This window comes from Callospermophilus lateralis, chromosome 19 (assembly GCF_048772815.1).
Source record: "Callospermophilus lateralis isolate mCalLat2 chromosome 19, mCalLat2.hap1, whole genome shotgun sequence".
Taxonomy (NCBI): Eukaryota; Metazoa; Chordata; class Mammalia; order Rodentia; family Sciuridae; genus Callospermophilus; species Callospermophilus lateralis.
The window spans coordinates 22858492-22881509 of NC_135323.1; the positions used below are offsets into that span (position 1 = coordinate 22858492).

The 23018-nt window shown below is 43.6% G+C and overlaps 1 protein-coding gene across 4 annotated transcripts in view; it reads left to right on the forward strand.

Moving 5' to 3' along the window:
* Rabgef1 (RAB guanine nucleotide exchange factor 1) overlaps window positions 1-23018 on the forward strand; it is a 58385-nt gene that overhangs the window by 8241 nt on the left and 27126 nt on the right. For all 4 annotated transcript variants that reach the window (XM_077106130.1, XM_077106132.1, XM_077106131.1 and 1 more), the window contains exons 2-3: window positions 16150-16332; window positions 18998-19164. In XM_077106130.1, coding sequence (XP_076962245.1) covers window positions 16154-16332; window positions 18998-19164 — 346 coding nt within the window. In that variant the 5' untranslated portion in view covers window positions 16150-16153. The remainder of the gene's footprint in view (window positions 1-16149; window positions 16333-18997; window positions 19165-23018) is intronic.

Consider the following 23018-nt stretch of genomic DNA (forward strand, 5'->3'; position numbering starts at 1 on the left):
ACAGCTGTGTTCATAAGCACTGTAGGAACCAGAGTGAAGTATTCTGCCAGCGAGGAGAACAGCTAGATGTTATTGAACAGGGTGGGGTTTGCAGGTGGACAAACAGAAAGATATTCAAGGTGTATTCGTAAGTAAGATGGCCATGCAGTTTATTATCTAAAGGAGGTCACTTTGGAGGCTCAAAGGAGGGATAGCTTTAATTGGGAGATATGATGGCCTCATTGTGAAGATTAAGTGATGCTGTGAATCCATAGTTGTATGGAAAATTGTGGAAGACTTGTTTATTTTAATTATTATTATTATTCTAATATTTTTAGTTGTAGGTGGCCACAATACCTTTATTTTATTTGTTTATTTATATGTGGTGCTGAGGATTGAACCCAGGACCGCACACATGCGAGGCAAGCACTCTACCACTGAGCAACATCCTAGTCCTCTTAATTATTGTAGAGTCCACAGTTCCTATTGGATGGTGTATTATCTTCCTAGCATTACCATAACAGGTTACCATAAACTGGTAGACTTAAAACAATAAATTTATTATTTCATAGTTCTGAGGGTTAGAAATCTAAAATTGAGGTGTTAACAGGGCCATGCTGCCTCTAACAGTGCTGGAGAATTGGTTTCACCACAGTCTCTGCCAGCAGGGACACATGACCTTCTCCTCTCTGCGTCTGTGTGCCTCTTGCGGCCTTCCTATAAGGATATCAGTCATTAGAATTGGGGCCCACCCTTATGCAGGAAGGCCTTACTCATAGGTTCCTAGGGTTAGGACTTAAGCTTGTCTTTTGGGGGGACATAATTCAACCACAACAGATGGGATAGATTTAGCAGCTCTTGATGGTTTCTGCAACTTAATTGGTGTTAAGTCTTCATAACTTTCTTCATAGCATTTAAGGAAGTTTTTTTTTTTTTAAAGAGAGAGGGAGAGGGAGAGAGAGAGAGAGAAAGAATTTTTAATATTTATTTTTTAGTTTTCGGCGGACACAACATCTTTGTTTGTATGTGGTGTTGAGGATCGAACCTGGGCCACACGCATGCCAGGTGAGCGCGCTACCGCTTGAGCCACATCCCCAGCCCTAAGGAAGTTTATTTTACTGACTGACTTGTGTATTTAATATTCAGAAAAGTACATTTCTTGATCATTAATCAAAATGTCAACATTTAATATAGATTACTTTTTCAGTTTTAGTTTTGATTGTATCATTTTGTATTGGCATGTTTAAGTCCAATTTCTCAAATAGTATATCAAACTTGGTTTTTTTCATGTGTAGTAATTAGTAGTTCATAATTCATAAATAAGGTGGTAAGTATGGATTGTAGTGGGGCTTTTTTTGTGTGTGTTGTTACTGGGCATTGTAGGCAGGCATTTACCACTGAGCTATAACCCCAGTCTATCTTGCTATTTCCCAGGCTGGTCTCAAACTTGGGATCTTCCTGCTTCAGCCTCCTGAGTAGCTGGGATTACAGACATGCACCACTGAGCTAGCTCTTGATTTTCGTTTTGTGGTAGCCCTTTTGTAGCATGGTTGCCAGTCCAGCTTAGAAGAATGTCATTTTGCCGTCTGTATTTTGTGTATTAGATACAAGGCTGTTCTCAGCAGCTTAACACACAATATGCATATTTATTTGATTGTGCCTTCTAATGAATCTGAATAAGTTCATTTCGAGTCCAGGGCGTTTTGTACGTGTGTGAGATCTGTATCACTTCACTGAGCCATAAGGGTGCTTGTAATGGTGGAAACCCCTTCATGCATCCCAGTTTGTTGTTACTGTGGGTGGGGTTGAGAGTCCTGCTCTGAGCTGTTCTGCCTGGTACTTGGTGTGCTCAGCTTGTAGCCAGCCTGCTCAGCTGAAGAGGGCGTGGCTTAGCACCCTGGGAGACTCTGGTCTGGAACTCTTCAAGAATGCTGTGTGCTGGCTCAGCTCCTTCCAACAGCAGTGAACTCTGCAGCAGGTTCATTATCACTGGAAATTATTGGGGTGGACTAGTATTTGGATACTTTGTTTTGTTGTATTTAATGTTGAAACTCTAACAGGATTCTCCTTGTGATAATCAATGTAGTTTTGGAAGCAGTGCCTTCAGTGCTATGAAAGTGGGTAAACTTGGATACAGATTTGAAACACCAAGTCTCTTAAAACAATAAATTAAAAAATTCATGATATAGAAAAATGAGCAAAGAGTATGAACAGTTAATTTATTTGAAGAAAGGTACTGGCTCTAATAAATATCAATAAAAGTTGCTAACCTTTGTAGGAAAGTGCACATTGGAGCAGTTGGCGGTGGTGGGATGCAGCTCAGTAGCAGAGCACTTTCTCTGGATTTAGTCCCAGCACCCACAGGACAGAGGGAGCCCAGGAACAGGACTACTCGGAACCCAGGAGCCAGTCAGACCCTGTCTCTTTAACACAAAAGCAGCCAGGTGTGGTGGAGCAGGCCTGTAATCCCAGCAGCCCCTGCAGCTCTGGAGGCTGAGGCAAGAAGATCATGAGTTCAAAGCCAGCCTCAGCAAAAGCCAGACACTAAGCAACTCAGTGAGACCCTGTTTCTAAAATAAAATACAAAATAGGGCTGGGGGTGTGGCTCAGTGGTCCAGTGTCCCTGAGTTTAATCCCTAGTATCAAAAAAGAAATAAGAAATTATATATATTTATATACATATATATTTTTGCTTGTCACAGTGGCCCACAATTAAATTTAATAAAGCTACATTTAGAAGATTGTAGGAAAGTGTACATTGTCTCCTATACTGTCTGATTCACTATTTGTGGGAAAGTAATTTTGTCAGACCAATTTGGTGATGTATATCAAAATTCTAAATGTACATTCTCTTTACACTTCATTTCTATTTCTAGGAAGTTATTCAAGTTTTGTGACTGGTTTGTTCATATCTTTGTCCTGCATCACTGTCAGAGATTTATAAGTTATTTTGTTAGCATTATTTCTACATATAATTAGATGACTTATCCTATTTGTGTGTGTGTTTTGTTGCTAGTCTCCTTTGCCTTTATTTTTGGTTACAGGTGGGGCCTTTTTAAAATTAGACATTTCAGCTTATGTATTCAAATTTCATTTCCTTCTTGATTTTCCTGCAGCATGTAAGTGTAGATAATCTCACTCTTAGGAAGTTTTATGAATATGTAATTATAGTTCTTTCCATCATTTTGTTTGTCTTTAAAAATTTTTCTTCCTTACGAAAACTGCAATTAATTTTGGGAGTATCAGTTTGCTGAGCAGTTAGGCCCAATTTGTTTTTTTTTTTTTTTTTTTTTCCTGGTTTTGGGGTTAGAACCTAGGGGCACTTAACAAAGCCACATCCCCAGCCCTTTTTATTTTTTATTTTGATACAGGGTCTTGCTGAGTTGCAGAGGCTGACCTTGAACTTGCACTCCTCCTATCACAGCCTCTGGAGTAGCTTCCGTTACAGGCTGTTGCAGCCAGATCTGGCTGATCTTGAATTTTTGATCCCACTGCCTCAGCCTACCAAATGACTGTGATTACAGGCATGAGCCACTGCCACTAGCTAGCATGCCAGACTGTTTATTGAAAGTTTCCCCTTTTCCTCCTTCCTTTAATATTATATTGCATATTACAGTACATTAGGATTCATTTTGGGGTAATCTGTCCAGTAGTGATTTCCCAGGTCTGTTCCTAAGTTCGCACTATTTAACTAGTTTGCAGAAAATAAAAATTCAGGGGTAGAGAGGAAGAGCATGAGAAGAAGATTACCACTAAATAAGGAAGAGAAGTGGGAGGGAAAGGGAGGGAGAAGGGGAATTGCACCAAAGATGGAAGGAGACCCTCATCGTTATACAGAATACATGTATGAACACTGTGAGGGGGGAAAAAAAAAGAAGTGTATCATATTAGATTGGGTAGAGAGAAGTGATGGGAGGGGAAGGGAAGGGAGGGGAAGGGGGGAAAGGAAGGACAGCAGAATAAAATAGACATTATTATTGCTATATGTATATGCGTGACTGTATGACCAATGTGATTCTGCAACCTGTACACTCAGAAAAATGAGAAATTATACCCCATCTGATTCAAATGTATGATATGTCAAGATCATTGTACTGTCATGTGTATCTAATTAAAACAAATAAAAAAATTAAAAAAGAAAAAGAAAATAAAAATTCAGAAAATAAAATTAACTGAGAAAATTTCTTTAATCTGTTTTTATTGCTGATGAAACATGGAGTCATTTTGTCAAGTTCCAAAAATTCTGTGGGATTTTCATTTTTATTGTCATTTGTAGTACTCTACATTTTGGATTTGTCTTTTTTTTTTTTTTTTAATGTTTATTTTTTAGCTTTTGGCGGACACAACATCTTTGTTTGTATGTGGTGCTGAGGATCGAACCCGGGCCGCACACATGCCAGAGGAGCGTGCTACCGCTTGAGCCACATCCCCAGCCCTGTCATTTTTTTTATAACAGTTTTTTCAGACTATTATGGTATATCTTACCATTTATTCAAGTCTTCTTTATATCAATATTTTTAATGTAGAGCACAAAATTTCCTCATATTTCTTGGGGCTGCATGCAGTGACACATGCCTTTAATCCCAGCAGCTCTGGAGACTGAGGCAGGAGGATCCCAAATTCAAAGCCAGCCTCAGCAACTTAGCAAGGCCCTGTATCAAAATGGGGCGGGGGGGAGAGCTGGGAATGAGGCTCAGTGGTAAAAGCACTCCTGGTTAAATCCCTGGTATTGAGAAATTAATTAATGAATTCTTGGGTGTTTATAGATGCTAGAGTGAATGAGATCTCTATATATTCTCACTTGCTATCCGACTATTTAAAAAATCCCATAGATTTCATGTACACATGTAGTATATTTCTCATAAACATGAATTCATGACATTTAGCAATTTTAAAATTAGCTCCTCTTTGCTAATTTTTAATAGTGTTTCTTTTTTCTGGCCTTCTAGAGTCATATCCCCAGTACTGGACAGCAAGCTCACAAGGATTGAAACTTGTGTGTGTGTGTCCCAGCTGCTGCCCTGTAGTAGTAAGTTAGTGCACAGACATTTGTGGAAGAACATGGGGGCCAGTGTTAATAGTGATTGTCTTTTTTTTTTTTTTTTTAATTTTAATATTTATTTATTGGCGGACACAACATCTTTGTTTGTATGTGGTGCTGAGGATCGAACCCGGGCCGCACGCAGGCCAGGCGAGCGCACTACCACTTGAGCCACATCCCCAGCCCCAGTGATTGTCTTCAATTTTTCTGTATTTCTCAGGTTTTTTTAATAGTGTCATTTTTTACTTATATAACTGGAAAAAAATAAATTTAAGGAAAAAACTTTTTTTCATTTCTTAACTGAGATCAAAGGATGATTTATCATGTTGCTAGAGTTGATTGGATGTTTTCTGTAAAACCCAAATGAACTGCCCAGAGGAATGACTGTGACCATCTGGTAGTGAGCCCTGGAACAGGAAGCAGGACTCACCTGGAAGGAAGGACGGTGGGAAGCTACAGAAACCCACTGCTTCTTTTGTTTTTGTTTTTGTTTTTTAATCATAGCCTGTCTATTGGAGAGTGTGCCAAACTGGAACTGGATGTAGCCTCTGTGGCCTCCTTTTTGGAAGCAGCAATATTAGTAGTTTACTTTGGATTGTGATCCTCTGACTAGATCTACCTGCCCAGAAAATGAAGTTGACTCATCTGGTTGATCCCAGTGTTTTTTCTCTGGCTTGACTTGGTCAAAGACAGAAGCAATACTGTGTTTCTTTTTGAAGAAGTGGGTATGCTGTGTATCAGCTCTGAGCTGGGTGTCCTGACTGTCTGCTCTTCCCCACCACAGCTGAGCTGACACCACCACTGCACAGCCTTTCAAACGGTGGCATGCACTTTTGCTGGTAGCCTTGCTCTCTTTGTTTTCCATACTTTGAAGCAACAGAGTGATTGAGTGGTATCACTGGTCCAAATATTGGTATCTACCTACTATCTATCTACTTATCTATCTATCAATCAATCATGGTGCTGGGGATTGAATCCAGGGCCTTGTACATGTGAGGCAAGCACTGTACCAACTGAGCTATATCCCCATACCCCTTTATTAAGGAAAAAAAAAAAAGTTTTCAGTGGGATTAAAAAAAAAAAAAACTTGCAAGTTTAGGATAATTGCAGATTCATTGGAAGTTGCAAAGATCAGAGAGAGTTCCTGTGTACTCTTTGACCTAGTTTCCCCCTAGGGGTCAAATCTTACATAACTGTAATACAGTACCAAAACCTAGAAGTTGAACCTTGTGCAATAGATGTATAGTTTCTTGCACATTTTTTCACATGCAGATTCTGTAGCTACCACCATTGTCAAGATATAGAACCGTTTCAATACCGCAAAGACCCCTTTTGCCTTCATACCCCATGGTGTTGTTGCCCAGACTGAAGTTCTCACAGATTGTTCCGTTCCTGGCTGTGGTTTGTTGCAGCGAGAGGATTCAAAGGACCGACAATGAGCAGTGTGCACTGAGCAGTCTGGAGGATGCCCATCATGAGATTCATAGTCTCCCCCAGTGGAGGAACCCAGGGCTTATGCACTTTCCACTGGGGAAGCTCAAGTCCACTTTTATTAGAGGTTATGCCTTTTAGGACAGATAATAGACTCCACTGGAACTAGCTTAAGAAAAAATGAAATGGTAGGGGTTTAGAACTAGGGATTGAAACCACTCAGGTCCTGCAAAGTTGTTTCCTTCTGCCATTTTTTTTCTGTTTCTTGGCATGTGTCTCTTCACTCTGCAGACCAGCTATACTGTTACTCAGTTGTTTGGTGGAAGATGGTCATACTACACAACACTCCCATCACTCAGGAGAATAGCTGCCACTTAGTCACACTGCTAAAACTCCAAGGGAATAACTACCCTAGTTTGACTCAAGTGTCCACTTCTGTTGTATTAAGCTGTTGCCCTGAAGTGCGGGCTGGGTGCCTCACACAGACATGCCTGCTGGTGGCTTATCTTTGCAGATTAGAGAACAGTTTCCTGGTAAAAGGGAGGTTGTTGGCACATGTGCTAAGCAGATTCTCCCAGATGTGTCCATTTTAGTGACATAGACCTGTGCCATGGTATATGTAGTATAAAATTTAAAACTTTTTTTTTAAAAGGTAACCTTTTTAAGTTGTCAATGGACCTTTTTTTAAATGCAGTGCTGAAGATCGAATCCAGTGCCTCACACGTGCTAGGCAAGTGCTCTACCAGTGAGCTACAACCCCAGCCTAAAATTTAAAACTTAACGGTATAAGAGAAAAATAGATACTACCTCTGCCCATTCTTTTTGGAAGGGAAAAATGGGACCACAGGATGACAGTGGTGAGATTTGCTCAGACTTTCAAAATGCTTTGATGGAACTGAAGGCTTAGTATCCTAAGTTTAAGTTTTAGTGATATCTCTGCAACTTACTACTTTGGGGGTTGGATAAGCCATGACTTTTCAGTGTCAGTGTCTTCCATCAGTTATCATATAGGATAAAGTGGATTTTTTTTGAGGGTCATGAATCCAGGGCCTTGTGCATGCTAGGCAAGAGCTCTAGCCCTGAGCTACATACCCATTCCTTTTAATTTATATTTACTGTGAGACAAGGGTCTCTCTAGGTTGCTCAGGCTGACCTCTAACTTGCCATTCTCCTCTCGTAGCCTCCAGAGTACCTGGGATTATAGACCTCCACCAACCACCATACCTGACTAAGTAAATGGTCTTTTAAGTTTCTTCAGCTTAACCTAGTTCTCTATTCCATTTTCTTTCTTTCTGCCTCAACTTAATCTATATGTGACTTGTGTGTTAGGTCTAAATCCTGTCCTTGGAGAGCTTTAACCTCCCAAGTATTTGTAAACTTGAATATTCCCCCTAATGAAAGGAAAAGAAAGGTGTGTGGGAGAATCTTGTGAAAATTGAAGGGATATCAGTAGAACAGAGGGAAGGAAAGGAGAAATACTGGGGAATGTTATTGGTCAAATTATATTATTAAATTGTGCATGTGTATGAATATGTAGCAACAAATCTCACCACTGTGTACATATGTAATGCACCAATAAAAAGTGTGTGAGGGAAAAATCACTGGTGCATTGTATAGAGCATGCATATATCAGTAGAACTGTTATCAATAAAACTGTTCAAATAAAATCTAGAAAAAGTTCTCCGTTGTGCCGGGCACATTGGCCCATGCCTGTAATCCCAGCGTCTTGGGAGGCTGAAGCAGGAGGATCATGAGTTTAAAGCCAGCCTCAGCAAAAGTGAGGTGTTAAGCAACTCTTTGAGACCCTGTGAGTTCAATCCCCAGTACCAAAAAAAAAAAAAAAAAAAAAAAAACTCCTTTGCTCTGCCATGTCTCATTAGCTAATTTACGGATCCTACCTCCAGAGTGGGTTTCCATTCCTCCATTTCCATGCCTAATTGTATTACCTCTCTTGGTTACAGTTGCTTATTAATCAGCATCCCTGTTTCTTGTTTGATACATCTCTCCAATCCAGAAATAGCCAACCAAGGTTTTTAAAAAATTATAGTATAAAATTGATTTGGGGGACATATATAGTCTATCAATTTTTAAAGAATGTTCTTTTTTAAAATATTGTTTTAGTTGTGAGTGGACCTTTACTTTATTTACTTATACACGGTGCCAAAAATCGAACCTGGTGCCTCACACATACTAAGCAAGTGCTCTTCCACTGAGCTATCACCACAGTCCAGTCTTATCAATTTTAAAGTACAGATTTATGTAAACACTTCCACGATAGATACAGAACAGTTCCATCATCCCAAAAGACTTTTTGTACAGATTAGTCACATCTTCCTCCAATCTTAGTTCCTAAATGGAGTTGTAAAGTATGCAAACTGTTTTTCTTTTTAGTAGAAGAGATTGAACCCAGGGGAGCTCTACCACTGAGTCACATCCTCAGTTCCTTTTTTAATTAATTAATTAATTAATTTTTGAGACAGAGTCTCACTAAATTGCTGAGGTTCTTGCTAAGTTGCAGAGATGGTCCTTGAACTCTTGTGATCCTCCTGCCTCAGCCTCTGAGTCTCTGGAATTACAAGCAGGTGCCACCAAGTCCATTAGTATATAAATTTTTAAAACTGGCTGCTATGGTCTGAATTTTTTTTCATTTTTAAAATTTTAATTATAAACAATTTTTTGTAGTTGTGCACAATATATTTATTGTTTATTTTTTATGGTGCTGAGGATTGAACCCAAGGTCTTGCAGGTGCGAGGTGCGCGCTCTACCGCTGAGCCATAACTCCAGCCCCTTAATTTGTTATATATGACAGCAGAATGCATTACAATTCACGTTACACATATAGAGCACACATTTTCATATCTATGGTTGTATACAAAGTAGAGTCACACCGATCGTGGCTTCTACATGTACTTCGGGTAATGATGTCCATCTCATTCCAGTGTCTCTCCTACCCCCGGGCCCCCTCCCTCCTTCCTCCTCCCTCCCCTTTTCCCCTTTGCCCTATCTAGAGTTGATCTAATCCTCCCATGCCCCACTATTATGAATCAGCATCCTTAAATCAGAGAAAACATTCAGAGTCCTAATCCTTAAGGTGATAATAGGAGGTCTTTGAGAGAGAATTAGTTCTCAAGGGCCAAATCCTCAGAATTAGGTTACCTTTGTGAGACCCCTAAGAGGTAGCTGGTGTCCTGTCTGCTATGCAGGGGCACATTCAGAAGCTCCTTCAGTGAGCAGACAGTGAATGTGCAGTGCAGCATCGTGACCTCGGCCTTCCTGGCTTCTACTATAGAAGTAAGTTCAGTTAGTTATGAGCTCCCAGTTAGTGGTGTTTGTTATAGCAGTCCAAGTCTCAGTGTAAAGCCTTGAGATTCTTTCAAATTGTTGAGTGCATTGTTGTTCTTCATTTTATGAGCAGCATTCTATTGTATGGATGTTTACAGTTTATCCTTTGAAGGATATTTTGGTTTCTTCTATTTTTTATGATCATAAATAATGCTACTATAAACATTTATGCACAAAATTTTACTTTTATTTATTTTCTTGAGGAAATAGTAACGGGATTGCTTAGTCTTATGATAAGTGCATGTTTTCCATAGTAGCTATAATATTTTACCTCCACTAGGAATGTGTGAAAGTTCTAGTAGCTCTTTATCTGTGTCACCACTTGGTATTGTCAGTATTTTTTGTTTTAGCCATTCTAATAGGTGTGAGTGAGACCTTGATTTTTACTTTTTTAATTATTTTTTGTGTTCTTTGTACCGGACCTAGGGCCTTACACTTGCTGGGTGAGGGCTCTACCACTCCCCAGCCCCATGATGGGTTTAATTTATTTCTCTGATCACTCATAATGTTGAGTATCTGCCGTCCATATTGTAAAGAACAAGGAAGGGCTGGAGTTTATCCCTGCTTACCAGGAAGGGGTTGGCCTGCCAGTGTTGAGATGCTGGGAGAGACTGCTGGTCAGGGACATAGGGCTTTATCACCCACAGGACGTCAGAACCAGCTTCTGTGTACAGACCCATGTGGGCAGTGTCACAGCTACGCAGCCTTAGGGAACCCTCATCTCATAGTGCAGGGCAGATGGACCCCCAGACTCTGGCCTGAAGACCCTGCGTTTGCTGTGCTGCAAGCAAGCGCCCTCTGCCCTGGAAGGAGATGCCTGGGTCTTGTAGGGAGGCTGGAGGAGAAGCTCTGTACAAAGGTCTCTCTCACAGAAATGCAGCAGGAAGGAAACCAATACGTATATTTATTTGGTAAAGTATCTAATTTAAGTCTTTTTTGCTCATTTTTTAATTTAGTGGCTTGTTTTCTTACAATTGGAGTTTGAGGGTTTTTTCCTTTTGGTGGTGCTGGGGATAGAATCCAGAGCCTCCACATGCTAGGCAAGCCCTACCAGTGACTTGCATCCTCAGCCTAGGTTTGTTGTTGTTTTTTATCATGTTCTGAATATGGAAGTTCTTTGTCAGATCTGTGACTTTTCTCCCAATTTGTACTGTGTCTTCATTTTTCTTGGCAGCATCATTCATATAGCAAGAGAGTGTGTTAGACCATGACGCAAGAAAAGACCACTGATTCCAATTAAAATCAAATTAAAGCAAGCTTATTATTTAGACCGGCCGGGCTGCCTTGCCCATCAAAATCGTGGGAGCCAAGGACAGCGGCGAGGCTTCTTTGCAGCCCAGTTTTATAGCCCAAAAAGTTACACAAAGGGGGGTTACAGATAACAACACTCTGAGGAGTATAACACAAGTTTACATTTTTGCTGGCCCCAGCATCAGAATTTATGGAGATCTTAGAGACTCAGAGAGGGTCGTTATCCAGACAGGTAAGGCCAGAATTTATGAGACGTTACTAAGGTTTAAGAAAGGGTTGTTACCTGGTCCGGGAAAACCGGACATGGGTGAGTTCAGGGCACGGGCAGGCATTCCAATCAGCTTTACAACATCAACTAATGGCCAGGCCATACAGACATCCTAATATTTTTACAGAAAACAGAAATGAATCCTTTATAACTTGTGACAAGCTGGCTTCTGATCTAATGAGAAAACTAGGCTAGGTATATCAAGTGTTGTTTTGCTCTCAGGTTTGGGAGGTAAGCTCTGTGTATTGTGGCTGTAAAACCCTGCAGTGCTCTTTCCATCTAGTTCATACATGTGCTGGGCTGAGACCTTTCTGTGTGGTCTTTGTGTGACTTCCAGTTTTGAAGTCTTTGATACTGAATGGCATCAGATCCATAAAGTAGCTTAGGGCTGAGCCCAGAAATTGCTTTCTTGAGTTCTTTGTCTCTGCAGTTTCTCGTGTACTTTTTTTTTTTAAAACTGTTTTTGTAGCTGTAGATGGACTGCATGCCTTCATTTTACTTGCTTATTTTTGTATGTGGTTCTGAGGATCCAGCCCAGTGCCTCACATGTGGTGGCAAGCGCTCTGCCACTTAGCCCCAGCTCCAGCCCACTTGTGTACTTTTTAACTCCCTATGGGCTCATCTTTTTTCCCCCTCTGTCCATAAAACTGTGAATTTAATTATCCCACTCTTCCATGAACCTCTGCATCTGTCTGCACTTCTGGGCCTAAGCAGTGGAAAGACAGTATGTGAAAATCCATGTTCTCCTTCCCCAGGGCTGCAGCAGCCACTCACCTGCGGAAGACACGCCACAGGACTGTGTGGCTCTGTGGCTCACTAGGGGGACTGACAATAAGATGAAAAGCTCTCCTTATTTTCTCTGAATGTTTGGACTTGGCTTTCTCATGCTTATGTGGTGCTGAGGATCCAACCCAGGGCATGCTAGGCTAGCGCTCTACCACTGAGCCACAACCCCAGCCCCTGGTGAAACTTGGTCTTTATCCCCAATTCATCTCCTTTTTGCTTTTGAGCAAACCCTACAGGTTTTCTAGCTGGTCTAAGTCTGTGAAATCTCTCTCTCTCTCTCTGTAGGCACTGATATCCATGTTCAGTTTTCTCCCCTATTCATTTGATGCCTGTTTCTTCTCGAGGGTCACCCCTGAGTCTGAATACTTTAATGAGTAGCCAGTGTTTGTTGTTTGTGCAGACAAACATTGAGCTTGTGCTCAAACATCTCTAGCCAGGAAGGCTTCCAGTCTGACGAGCAGAGCTGTATGTACACAGAGGAGATGAGGAAGAGCCCAGGAAAAATGGGCTGAGGGCCTCAAGTTTGAGTGCATTCCTGGGCTCACACACAAGTCATGAGCAGAGGGCGTTTGACTCATCTTCACAGTTGTCTCGGAGAAGAGGCTTCTTGGTCCTCACTTCATAATGCTGGAAGATGAACTCCATGTGTAGTTAGCGTCCCATCACTGCGACAGAATGCCCCAGACAGACAGCTTGTAAGAAGGAAAGGCTTATTTGGGCTCACAGGTTTGGATGTTTTCAGTTCAGGTCAGCTGGCCTGTGGCAAGGTAGTACATCCTGGCAGGAGGGTGTGGCTGCCGGGAGCAACAAAGGCGGGCAGCCAGGGTCCCAGAGGCACACTTCAAAGGCACACTCCTAATGACCTCAGTCCTTCCCCCACTCTCTACCATCTGAAGGTTTTGCCACCTCCCAGTAGTGCCACAGGCACATGGGCCCTTGGAGACATTCAAGATTTATGTTTCAGCATCTGTCTCTTGAGGTTCATGTCTTAAAATAGAGCGATCCTCATGCTTTCCTCTTTGCAGGAGACAGTAGGTCCAGGCTCTTCAGCCTGGGTTTGGAAGCCTGCAGTCCGGCTGCACTGCTGACCTTCTGTTCACCTCCTGCTTAGGCCACATCACTCGTGTTCCACTTGGCTTTCCTGTCTCTGAGCTCTATGTGAAAGATGTCCTTCCTGTCAGGATGTCCTGTCACTTACGTCACCTTTCCAAGACCTGCCAGGGTTCAGTTCAGGCTCTTCAAGGTCTGCCTCAGCCCCCAAGTGCTGTTCTCCTGAGGTCGAAGTGACCTCAGGGTCTTTTCTGCCTGCCTGTGACCTTGAGCTTGGGAGAGCAGGGTCAGGGCCAGCAGGCGACTCTGCTGTGTGCAGGGTCGGTGCGAGGTGAGGGAGCCGGAGCGCTGGTGGAGCTGGGCTCTGGAGCTCCACTTGCACCTGTTAGTGCAGGGAAAGGGACGGCCACAGGGTCTCGATGGCACCATGCAAGTGTGAGGCTCCGCACAAACAAGTCAGAACATGGTGTGGTTGGGGAAAAGCACTGCGTTTGGAACTTCAGATTTCAAATTATAACCCCAGCACGAGTGATCCTAGATGAGCACCTGACCCCATAAGCTTTGTTTCCTCAACTTCAAAATGGGAATGCTGTTTCCTTCGTTTTTTGTTTTTTAAGTACATGACACAAGTAGGTTTTCTACAACTATTTCTCCTTCTTTCTGAAGATCAGTTTTATTTCTTCCTGTGTGTCTGAGGAAGAAAAATAGCCCCCATCTTTAGGAATTCTTCAGTGGTCCCTGCTCACCCCCCGATACTGCTCGCATGGTAACAGCAAGAAAAAAATAGGGACTGATAAAATGAATCAATAAAACAGCATTGGTAAGATCCAGTTGATTCCCAAAGGAGAGTGCTATGTGTTATGTAGGTTATGTTATAACCTACTATTGGGAAATAGTAGCCAGGCACATGGCACACGCCTGTAATCCCAGCTACTAGGGAGGCTGAGGCAGGAGGATTGTGATTTCAAAGACTGCCTCAGCAACTTAGGGACGCGAGTTTGGACAAACGTACGGTATAGCACAGGAATTTGGAATCTTATCTGGGTCTGAATCTTCCCTCCTGCTTATTGTTGGTAGCATCTGTGTACTTCTGAAAATTTCTCATAGCCTCAGTCTCTCAGCTGATAACATGGCGATAAATGCCTACCTTGGTTTTTGTGAGGCTCAGTGAGAAACTGCTGCCACCATCCTGGGCATGTGGTGAGAGGTGGCCAGAGTGGGCTCTAGTGCTCACCCGTGGCTGCCTTCTTTTTAACTCACGCTCTTCTCTGGCGTGCTGGGCGACTTCAGCCAGGCAGCGTTCATGCTGAGGAGTGACAGGAGGTTGTCCTGCGCTGGGTGGCATGCTGTGCCAAGGGTGCTATCAGTAGGTGCGGGGCAGGGGGAGACTGTGCTTTGTCCCTCAGAGGGAAGCATACAAGTTTCTTTCATTAGCAGCTGACGTTGATCTATCAGTTCTTTCCTTTAAAATATTATTTGCAGTGGGTTTTTCTTGTGAAGAACAGTGAGATTCCCTCTCACTGGGTTTCCGCCTGCAATGTGGCTCACGCCACGCGCGCACCCCATGATGCAGGTCTCTGAACCCTTCCTGCAGCAGGACTGAGTGCCCGCCTTGCCTTGCCACCTCCCAGCCTGCAGCCACCGCTGCGCTCTCTGAGACCTCACGTATGTAGGTGGCCTTTGTACCGGTCACTTGATTTAGCACTACACCCTCCAGGTTCGCCCAGCTCTGGCATAGGGCGAGGTCTCCTCCTGGGCTGCGTGGTGCTGCCCTGTGTGTTCTGTCACCTGGTGTCCCCCAGGTGCTGCTGCTCCTGACTGCTGTGGGCGTGAGCCCCCTGAAGCTCCTGGGGTCTGTCTTCTAGTCCTTCCAGATAGCCTGGGAGCGGGATTGCTGAGCTGCCTAGTGGTCTTCAGAGCTGGGTCTTGCTGTGTGGCCCAGCCTGGCCACAACCACCCGGGCGCAGGTGTCCTCCTCCCGCAGCCTGCCAAGTAGCTGGGCTCAGGTGCTTGCCCCTGCGCCCAGCCTGGCCTCCGTGTTCTGAGGAAGGACCCGCTGTTTTCTGCAGAGGCCTTGCACTTGGAATCCCCCAGCAGTGCACACGCATGCCATTTCTCCACGTTCTCACCACACTGGTCTCCTGAGGGCTGTTGAGGGTGTTTGTCCTAAAAGGTGAGGTGTGAGGTGTCACCAATGCTTAGTGATGGTAACTTAGGTTTGTTGGACCATTTCTGTCTTTGGAGAACTTTTTATTTGACTCCTTTGCCCATTTTAAGATCTGGTGTTTAGTTGGTTATGGAGCGTGGGAGACAGCTTAATCCTTAATCCCTGCCTTGCAGACCTCTCCTCCTCCCAGCTCTAAGTTACCTTTTTATTTGTTTATAGTTTTCTTTGGCGTGCAGAAGTCCCCCCAACTTTTTTTTGTTCTGATAATGAGGCTTCACTCCAGAGGTGCTTAACCACTGAGCCACATCACCAGTCCTTTTTTAATGTTTTATTTTGAGACAGGGTCTCACTAAGTTGCTTAGGGCCTTGCTAGGTCACTGAGGCTGGCCTCGAACTTGGCGATCACCTGCCTCAGCTTCCTGAGCTGCTGGAATTACACTACCCAGCCAAAAGTTTTGGACACAGTCTCTCTTGTCTGTTTTGCTTTTGGTGTCTAGTGTAAGAAAGCATTACCACGTCCAGTTTCAGGTGGATTTCCCTGTATTTTCTTCCAGGAGTTCTATAGTTTCTGGTCTTAGGTTTAGGTCTTTAATCTAGTCCTAAAGTGTTGTTTATACTTTGGGCGGGGAATGAGATCATATGTTTGGGAATTTGCTGTATTTAACTTTTCTTTTTTCCCCAATCCCTTTCTTCCTTTCCTCTTTTCCCTCCTTCCCTTCTTCCTTCCCATGTAGCTTAAAGATCATGGACTCACCCACATTCATAAATGCTTTTAGTTATAGGATGACCGTGAATTCCTCTTTACACTTTCTCATTTGTTCCATGATTGGCAGGAAGATGAGCCTCAAGTCGGAACGCCGAGGAATTCATGTGGACCAGTCGGAACTCCTGTGCAAGAAGGGATGTGGCTATTACGGCAACCCTGCCTGGCAGGGCTTCTGCTCCAAGTGCTGGAGGGAGGAGTACCACCGAGCCCGGCAAAAGCAGATCCAGGAGGATTGGGAGCTGGCTGAACGGTAGGATGCCACCCGGGGTGGGTTAATGGGGACAGAAGTGGGTACCAAGTCCTGTCATTGTCCAGATAGCATTTCTCTCTTGTTTTGAGCTATGTCAGCAAGTCAGCATGATGGTGGGAGAAAGGGTACTTTTCCCTTCTTTTTCTCAGCTGATGTTGAACACACTTTATGTTGGTGTTCACTTGTGACTGTTTTGTCTTGGGGGCATGGTTCTCACCTGGACACCCTCACACAGGACATGCCTTGAGCATCCTTCCCTCCCTCTTCTGGTGCATCCAGTGTGGCGTGGCAGCAGACTTCTCAATGTGTGCACCTGGGCCTTGCCTTGTGGGAATCAGGCTTTTCCTTAGGTGGGGTTTGTTAGTCTCAGGTAGTTGGTATTGTCTAGAAATATGGTGATGGTGAAAGATAAAAGGTGGAATAGCTAGTGAGCTGTCATTGAGCAGGCACAGCGGCCCAGGCCTGCAATCCACTGCTCAGGATCCAGGGTAGGCATCAACCTGGGCAATGTAGCCAGACCCTGTCTCCAAAAAAAGGAAGAAAAAACTTTAGCACACCTATAATCCCAATGGTTCAGGAGGCTGAGGCAGGAGGACTGCAAGTTCGAGGCCAGGCTCATCAACTTAGTGAGGGCCTGAGCAAGTCAGTGAGACCCTGTCTCAAAAAAGAACTGGGTTATGGCTCAGTGCTTAAGCACCTCTGGGTTAAATCCCTAGTACCCAAAAAGAAAAAGATAAAAAGGCTTAAAGGATGTTAATCCCATGCCAGAGCATCCTGGAAACTGTAAAACCGTCTCCACGGAAGAAGGTCCAACCAAACTGACAGCCATTACTATCAGTTTGTCACTTGACAACCAGTCTTGTTAAGCAGCTGCGACATCGGCTTCTGGTGAATAAGAAGAATACAGCACCTCCTGCTCCCAGTGGCTGTGGTCAGAGAAAAAGCAGAGATGCAGAACATTCATGGTCACCTTGGGCTTCCTGCTGAACTGGGGCTCTTGGGATCTGATCCCATTTCAAAGGGAAAGTAGAGGTCACTGGGCATGAATCTCCCCAGATTTCCTCCTTTCTACCTCAAAACATACTAATGTCTTTAAGTTGGCTTCTGTCTCAGAAAAAGACGAGTTCCTCTTCTGTCCTAGGACACCTTCCACCTGTGACTGCCATTTCTGTTTCTTGACTGCACGCAGTTGTGACCTGGCTTGAGATTTCCTGAGCTATATTCCCCAGACTTACACTGGCGTCAGGGTCTTCGAGAGGGCTGGAGGAGGCAGTGCTGGCCAGACCCCTCTGGAGACTGATGACAGGAGGAGGGCACTGGAAAGTGCCAGTCTCCAGGGTCCTGGTGACACTGACACCGCTGTCTGGGGACCTACACTGAGAACCACTGTCCTGCAGCACAGAGGTCTTCAGATGCAGCTGACCCCTCGCCAGAGCTGTTGCCCTTCTCTTCCCTCTCTAGCTCCTCCTGACCTTCCTGGGTGGATCCTTATCCAGGCAGCTCGAAAGTCCTCCTTGACCTCTCCTGGGCTGCCCTTGCCGCCTGCAGGCGCTTGAACAGGTTCTATATGCTCTAGCCCAGAAAAGTCTTTTTCAAATTTTATCTTTTGAACTCCTATTTTCCAGACCTTTATTTTCTTTCACTTAAACCTTTGTAATATGTTTTTTTCTAATGTTTTTATGGGTTCCTTTTGACATATTCATAATTTTTTTTGAGACGGGCTCTCGCCCAACATGGCCTCAAACTTGTGACCCTCTTGCCTCCTGAGTAACTGCGATTCTAGATGTGTTGCCACCACATCTGGCTTTTTTGAGGAAGAGGCCTCACTTGGGACTGAATCCAGGGGCACTTTACCACTGAGCTACAGGCCTAGCTCTCTTTATTTTTATTATGAGACAGGGTCTTGCTAAGTTGGCAGACTGGCCTCAAACTTGTGATCCTCCTGCTTCTCCTGCCTGAGCCTCCCAGGTTGCTGATATTATAGACATGCAGCACCATGGCCTGCTGTAATACCATCTTAATATATTGTCTCTGTCTCTAATTTCTCTACCTCTCAAGTTAAACTGGGGTACCTGCAGTTCTTTCTGATAATAACTGATAATAACTTTTGGGTTTATAGTCTTTCTCGGTTCTCTGCCACATAATGAACCCAGAAAATAGCCTTCTGAACTCACTCTGAAACAAGCCACATGGGCCTCTCCGAGTGTCCTCCATGGCCTCCGCTCATCCTTCAGAACCTGCCCCAAATGTCCCATGGTTTAGCCTCCTCAGATGCCTGCAGTGTCTTTAGTTGTCCTGTCCTGGGTTCTTGTGGCCCTTGTGGCTTCGCTCTAGTTTAGGAAGCGTCCCATTCCATGGCAGTGATGCACTTATTTCTTCCTCTGTTCCAGTCTTGAACTCATTAGGGGAAAGGACCAGGCTTTGTTTCACGGGACCCTAATGCAGTTGCTGAATGAACACCACCCAGAGAGGAGGTCCCATCTGGAGTTTGTAGACGTGTATAGAACAGTTTTGTGCTGTAGCCTTCCATCAGAGACCTCAGAAGGACTGTGTGTATAGCCTGTGTTACAAAGTGTCTGGATCCTCCTTGATTAGTTGAGTGATGACCTACAGATATGAGGAAAATTGGAGAATACAACATCCGTAACCCTCTCTTGAATTTCAGACTCCAGCGGGAGGAGGAAGAGGCCTTTGCGAGCAGTCAGAGCAGCCAGGGGGCCCCGTCCCTCACGTTTTCCAAATTTGAAGAGAAGAAGACCAATGAGAAGACCCGCAAGGTTACCACAGTGAAGAAATTCTTCAGTGCTTCTTCCAGAGTTGGATCAAAAAAGGGTAATTTTCTGATGCTTTCTTTCTTCTGTATCTGAGGGAGATGCAGAGTGGATCTGTGATGTGTATGGGCTCAGCTTTCTGTTTTTTATAAGCTTTTGAGAATCTGAGCCCAGATTTGAAACCAAAGTTACATTTGAGGGTCAGACTGTATGTGAAAGTAGTCCTTTCTCTGCCCAGAGGACGCAGTGTTCAGAGACACTTCTTTATGCCGCAGGAGAACAGGGGTTGAAATGTGGAGTTCTGTTTGTAAAACCCTCTCCCTTCAGGGGACGTCTCTTAAGTAGTTACACTTTCTGTGTCTTTATTTGTTGGATCCTTGTTTGTTTTCCTTGATATCATGCCTTGGTGAGAGGCTGTCTCCAAGAGTTTCTCTGAGGGATAGCTTATATCTCAAGGAAAGACATGAGGAACAAATAGGAAAAGGCTCACTTTCGGCCCTTAGGGTGCATGAAAGTAATGCATGTCAGGTGTTTTCTCGTGTATTGATTTATGTATAGATATCTGTATTCATCTTACTTTATTTCCTTTTTGACACTAGGGATTAAGCCCATGGGTATGTAACCATTGAGCCACATCCCTAGCCCTTTTTATTTTTTATTTAGAGACAAGATCTCAGTAAGTTGATGAGGCTGGCTTTGAACTCGAGATCCTCCTGCCTCAGCCTTCCGAGCTACTGGGATTACACGTGTGCATCACTGCCCCGGCCTATCCTACTTCTTACGCTGTCTAACCAACAGGAGGATGTTACTAAAGTCACATTTGTTTTGCCAGGGAGTAGACTAGTTGAAGTGGCCTAGTGTGAAACAGGAGAGTCTGTTGCTAGGGCCCAGTCTTGAACCCTGGATGTGAGTGATCAAGGTCCCAGTACATTTGAAATGGTGAGAGACCAGGAATCAGCACTGAGGCTTGCAGAAGAGTTGTTCTCTCAGCACTCCTTCTTGGTTCCCCAGTGCCACCCCGAGTACTTGGTCTTCCTACAGGTAGGGTGTTGAAAGAATAGCACCCCTAGGGCCTTTGCTGGCCTTCCAGATGTGAGGGGTGTTGCTGCTTTCTTTATCAAAGGGAAAGGTGGCCTGTAGCCAGAAATGCAGATCTTGCTGAGGCTGAGGCAGGTGGACGCAAGTTCAAGGTCTCTGCAACAGCAGGTCCTGTCTCAGACAGCAATAAATACCCACAAAGAAATGTGCACCTTTAATCTTTTTGTTCACATGATTAACATGGAGTTGTTTCCTGGTTGGCTGCCAGTTGTAGCAATTTTCTCTCTAGTTGGTAAGAAGGGTAATAATCAGTACCTGCTACAGGTTAGTAAGAGTGCGTCTGGTCATGGCTTATTTATTTATTTGCAGAAGGTGTAGTCGGGTGGTTAAAAGCGTGGGCTTTGGAGTCACTCTTGGTGTTCGTCTGGCTTTGCCAAGTTCTAGCTGTGTGACCTTAGGCAGACTAATCGCTCTGAGCCCTAACTGTGCTGAGGGACAAATAATACTTATCAGAGCATCAGAGCATGTGATGAGGATTAAGTGAGTCGATGTGTAAGAGCTTAGCACAGAGCCTGACACACTAAGTCTCCAATATGTGTTAGCTATTTTAAAATGCAGGTTGTTTTTCTTTTGGAATAATCTAGTGTTAAGAAGATCAAGGGCATCAACCAAAGCCATTCCCTCCTTTTTAACTTAAGTTCTGTTTCCTGCTGTGGGAAAGTCTTGTTAACTTTATGACATATAGTGAAATGGCATGTATTAATTACAACAGACAAAATAGTGAAAAAAAGTCATAAAATCATTTGCTCAAACTGCCTCTTTTTAACAAATGGCATTATGAAAGTCCCTGAAGACTAATTGAACAAGGTTGTATAATGAATTGGTATATCAAAACTTAGATATCCTAACTCCTGGTTCAAGTTTTTCCCATCATATCCCTTTACCTCAAACATGTATGTGTCTTAGAAACCCAGTCTGTTCATTCACACATATACAAACAAAAAATTTTAAACATACACATAAGCGTATATACATTAAATGAGATTCCTTTTACTTTAGTACATAATAGTCAAACATTTCTCCTGATTCTCCTTGGAGGTTTTTAAAAAAAAAAACTCATGCCCTAAAAGCCTGTGAACAAAGGGCACAGTGGTGCATGCCTGTAATCCCAGCACCTTTGGAGGTTGAGGTGGGAGCATTGCAAGTTCAAAGCCAGCCTCAGTCATTTAGAGAGGCCCTGAGCAACTTAGCAAGACCCTGTCTCAGAATAAAATATATAAAGATATGGCTCAGTGGTTAAGCTGCTGGGTTCACTCCTCAATGCCAATATATACATACACACTCTTTAAATATTTATTTATTTATTTATTTTTAGTTCTAGTTGGATACAATATCTTTATTTATTTTTATGTGGTTCTGAGGATCAAACCCATGGCCTCGCACATGCTAGGTGAGTGCTCTACCACTGAGCCACAATCCCAGCCCTTTTTTTTTTTTAAAATTAAAAAAGGAAAGCCTCTGAACACAGTGAATTGTTCTATGGAAAAAAGATTCGTGATTCAGCACAGAGCCTGTACTTCTGAGAGAAATGATTCCAGGAAGCTTGTATGTGAATAGCTTTAGTCTCTTTCTTCTTTATTCTAAGAACGTTTTCTGTCTTTGTTTATAAAGGGGAGGGTTTCTGCAGCGCTGAATGTATTCATCAGCAGGAGTGCTCCTGTCTTGTTACATGGGGGGTTGTGATGGCAGTTCTGGCCATTGGCACACATCTGCTACAGGGAATCCTGTCCATTTTGCCTGTCTTCCTTCCTTCCTCCGTTCCTCCCCACCATCCATTTTTTTCACCAGTGATTGAACCAGAGACATTTAAGCACTAAGCCACAAATCCAGCCCTTTTTATTTATTATTTTTATTTTTTGGTGGTTCTGGGGATTGAACCCAGAGCCTTGTGCATGTGAGGTAAGCACTGTACCAACTGAGCTCTATCCCTAGCCCTGCCTTTTTATTTTTGGTAGAGGGTCTTGCTAAGTTGCTTAGGGCCTCACTAAGTTGCTGAGGTTTTCTTTGAACTTGTGATCATCCTGCCTCAGCCTCCTGAGTTGCTAGGATTGCAGACATGGACCACCATGCCTGATCCATGTTCCTTCTTTAATATGCTTAGTCTTGTCTTATTTCATTATCATGAAGGTAATCTGTAACCCTAGTGGCAGTGTTAACAGATTTCTTGACTATCAGGGAGTGATGGCTGGGAATCCTCTGGGCTAGCTCTTTACCTGTCAGTTTACGTCCATGCCTTTCTAGCCTCTCTAGGAAAGCACTGCTACTTACAGGCTGGGAGTTTCTTTCTTTTTTCTTTTCTTTTTGTATGTTAGATTTGTACTTCAGATTTTTAGCTCATCATTTTTTCTGCTTTGTTTTTGTATGTAGTATTTTCTGATGGTAAATTCTTTGTTAGTAAAAAGAACACTGGTAGGCATGGTGGTGCACACCTGTAATCCCAGCCAAGACAGGAGAATTGCAAGCTGGATGTTAGCCTGTCTCCTACAAGGGTTGGGGGCTGCCGGGGATGTGACTCAGTGGTAGCACACCTCTGGGTTTAGCCTTAGCAAGAAGAAAAACATAGGATGCTCTTGGGTCCTTGTTTCACAGATTACGCTAGTTTGATAGGTGAGCTTCCTGTTTTAGCCTGATGGGTTGTCTGTCTGTGTGTGTGGGGAGGGATAGCCTAAGCCAAGTGCAACTTCAGCTTACTGAGTCAGGACTAGAAATCAACATTCCTGCCCTCAGAGTTTGCTTGTAGACAGAGCACAAATACCCTTCTGAGGAATTTGAAGAGTATTTTAATATCTTGTCAGAGTTGAGCCCCCTTCAGAGAAA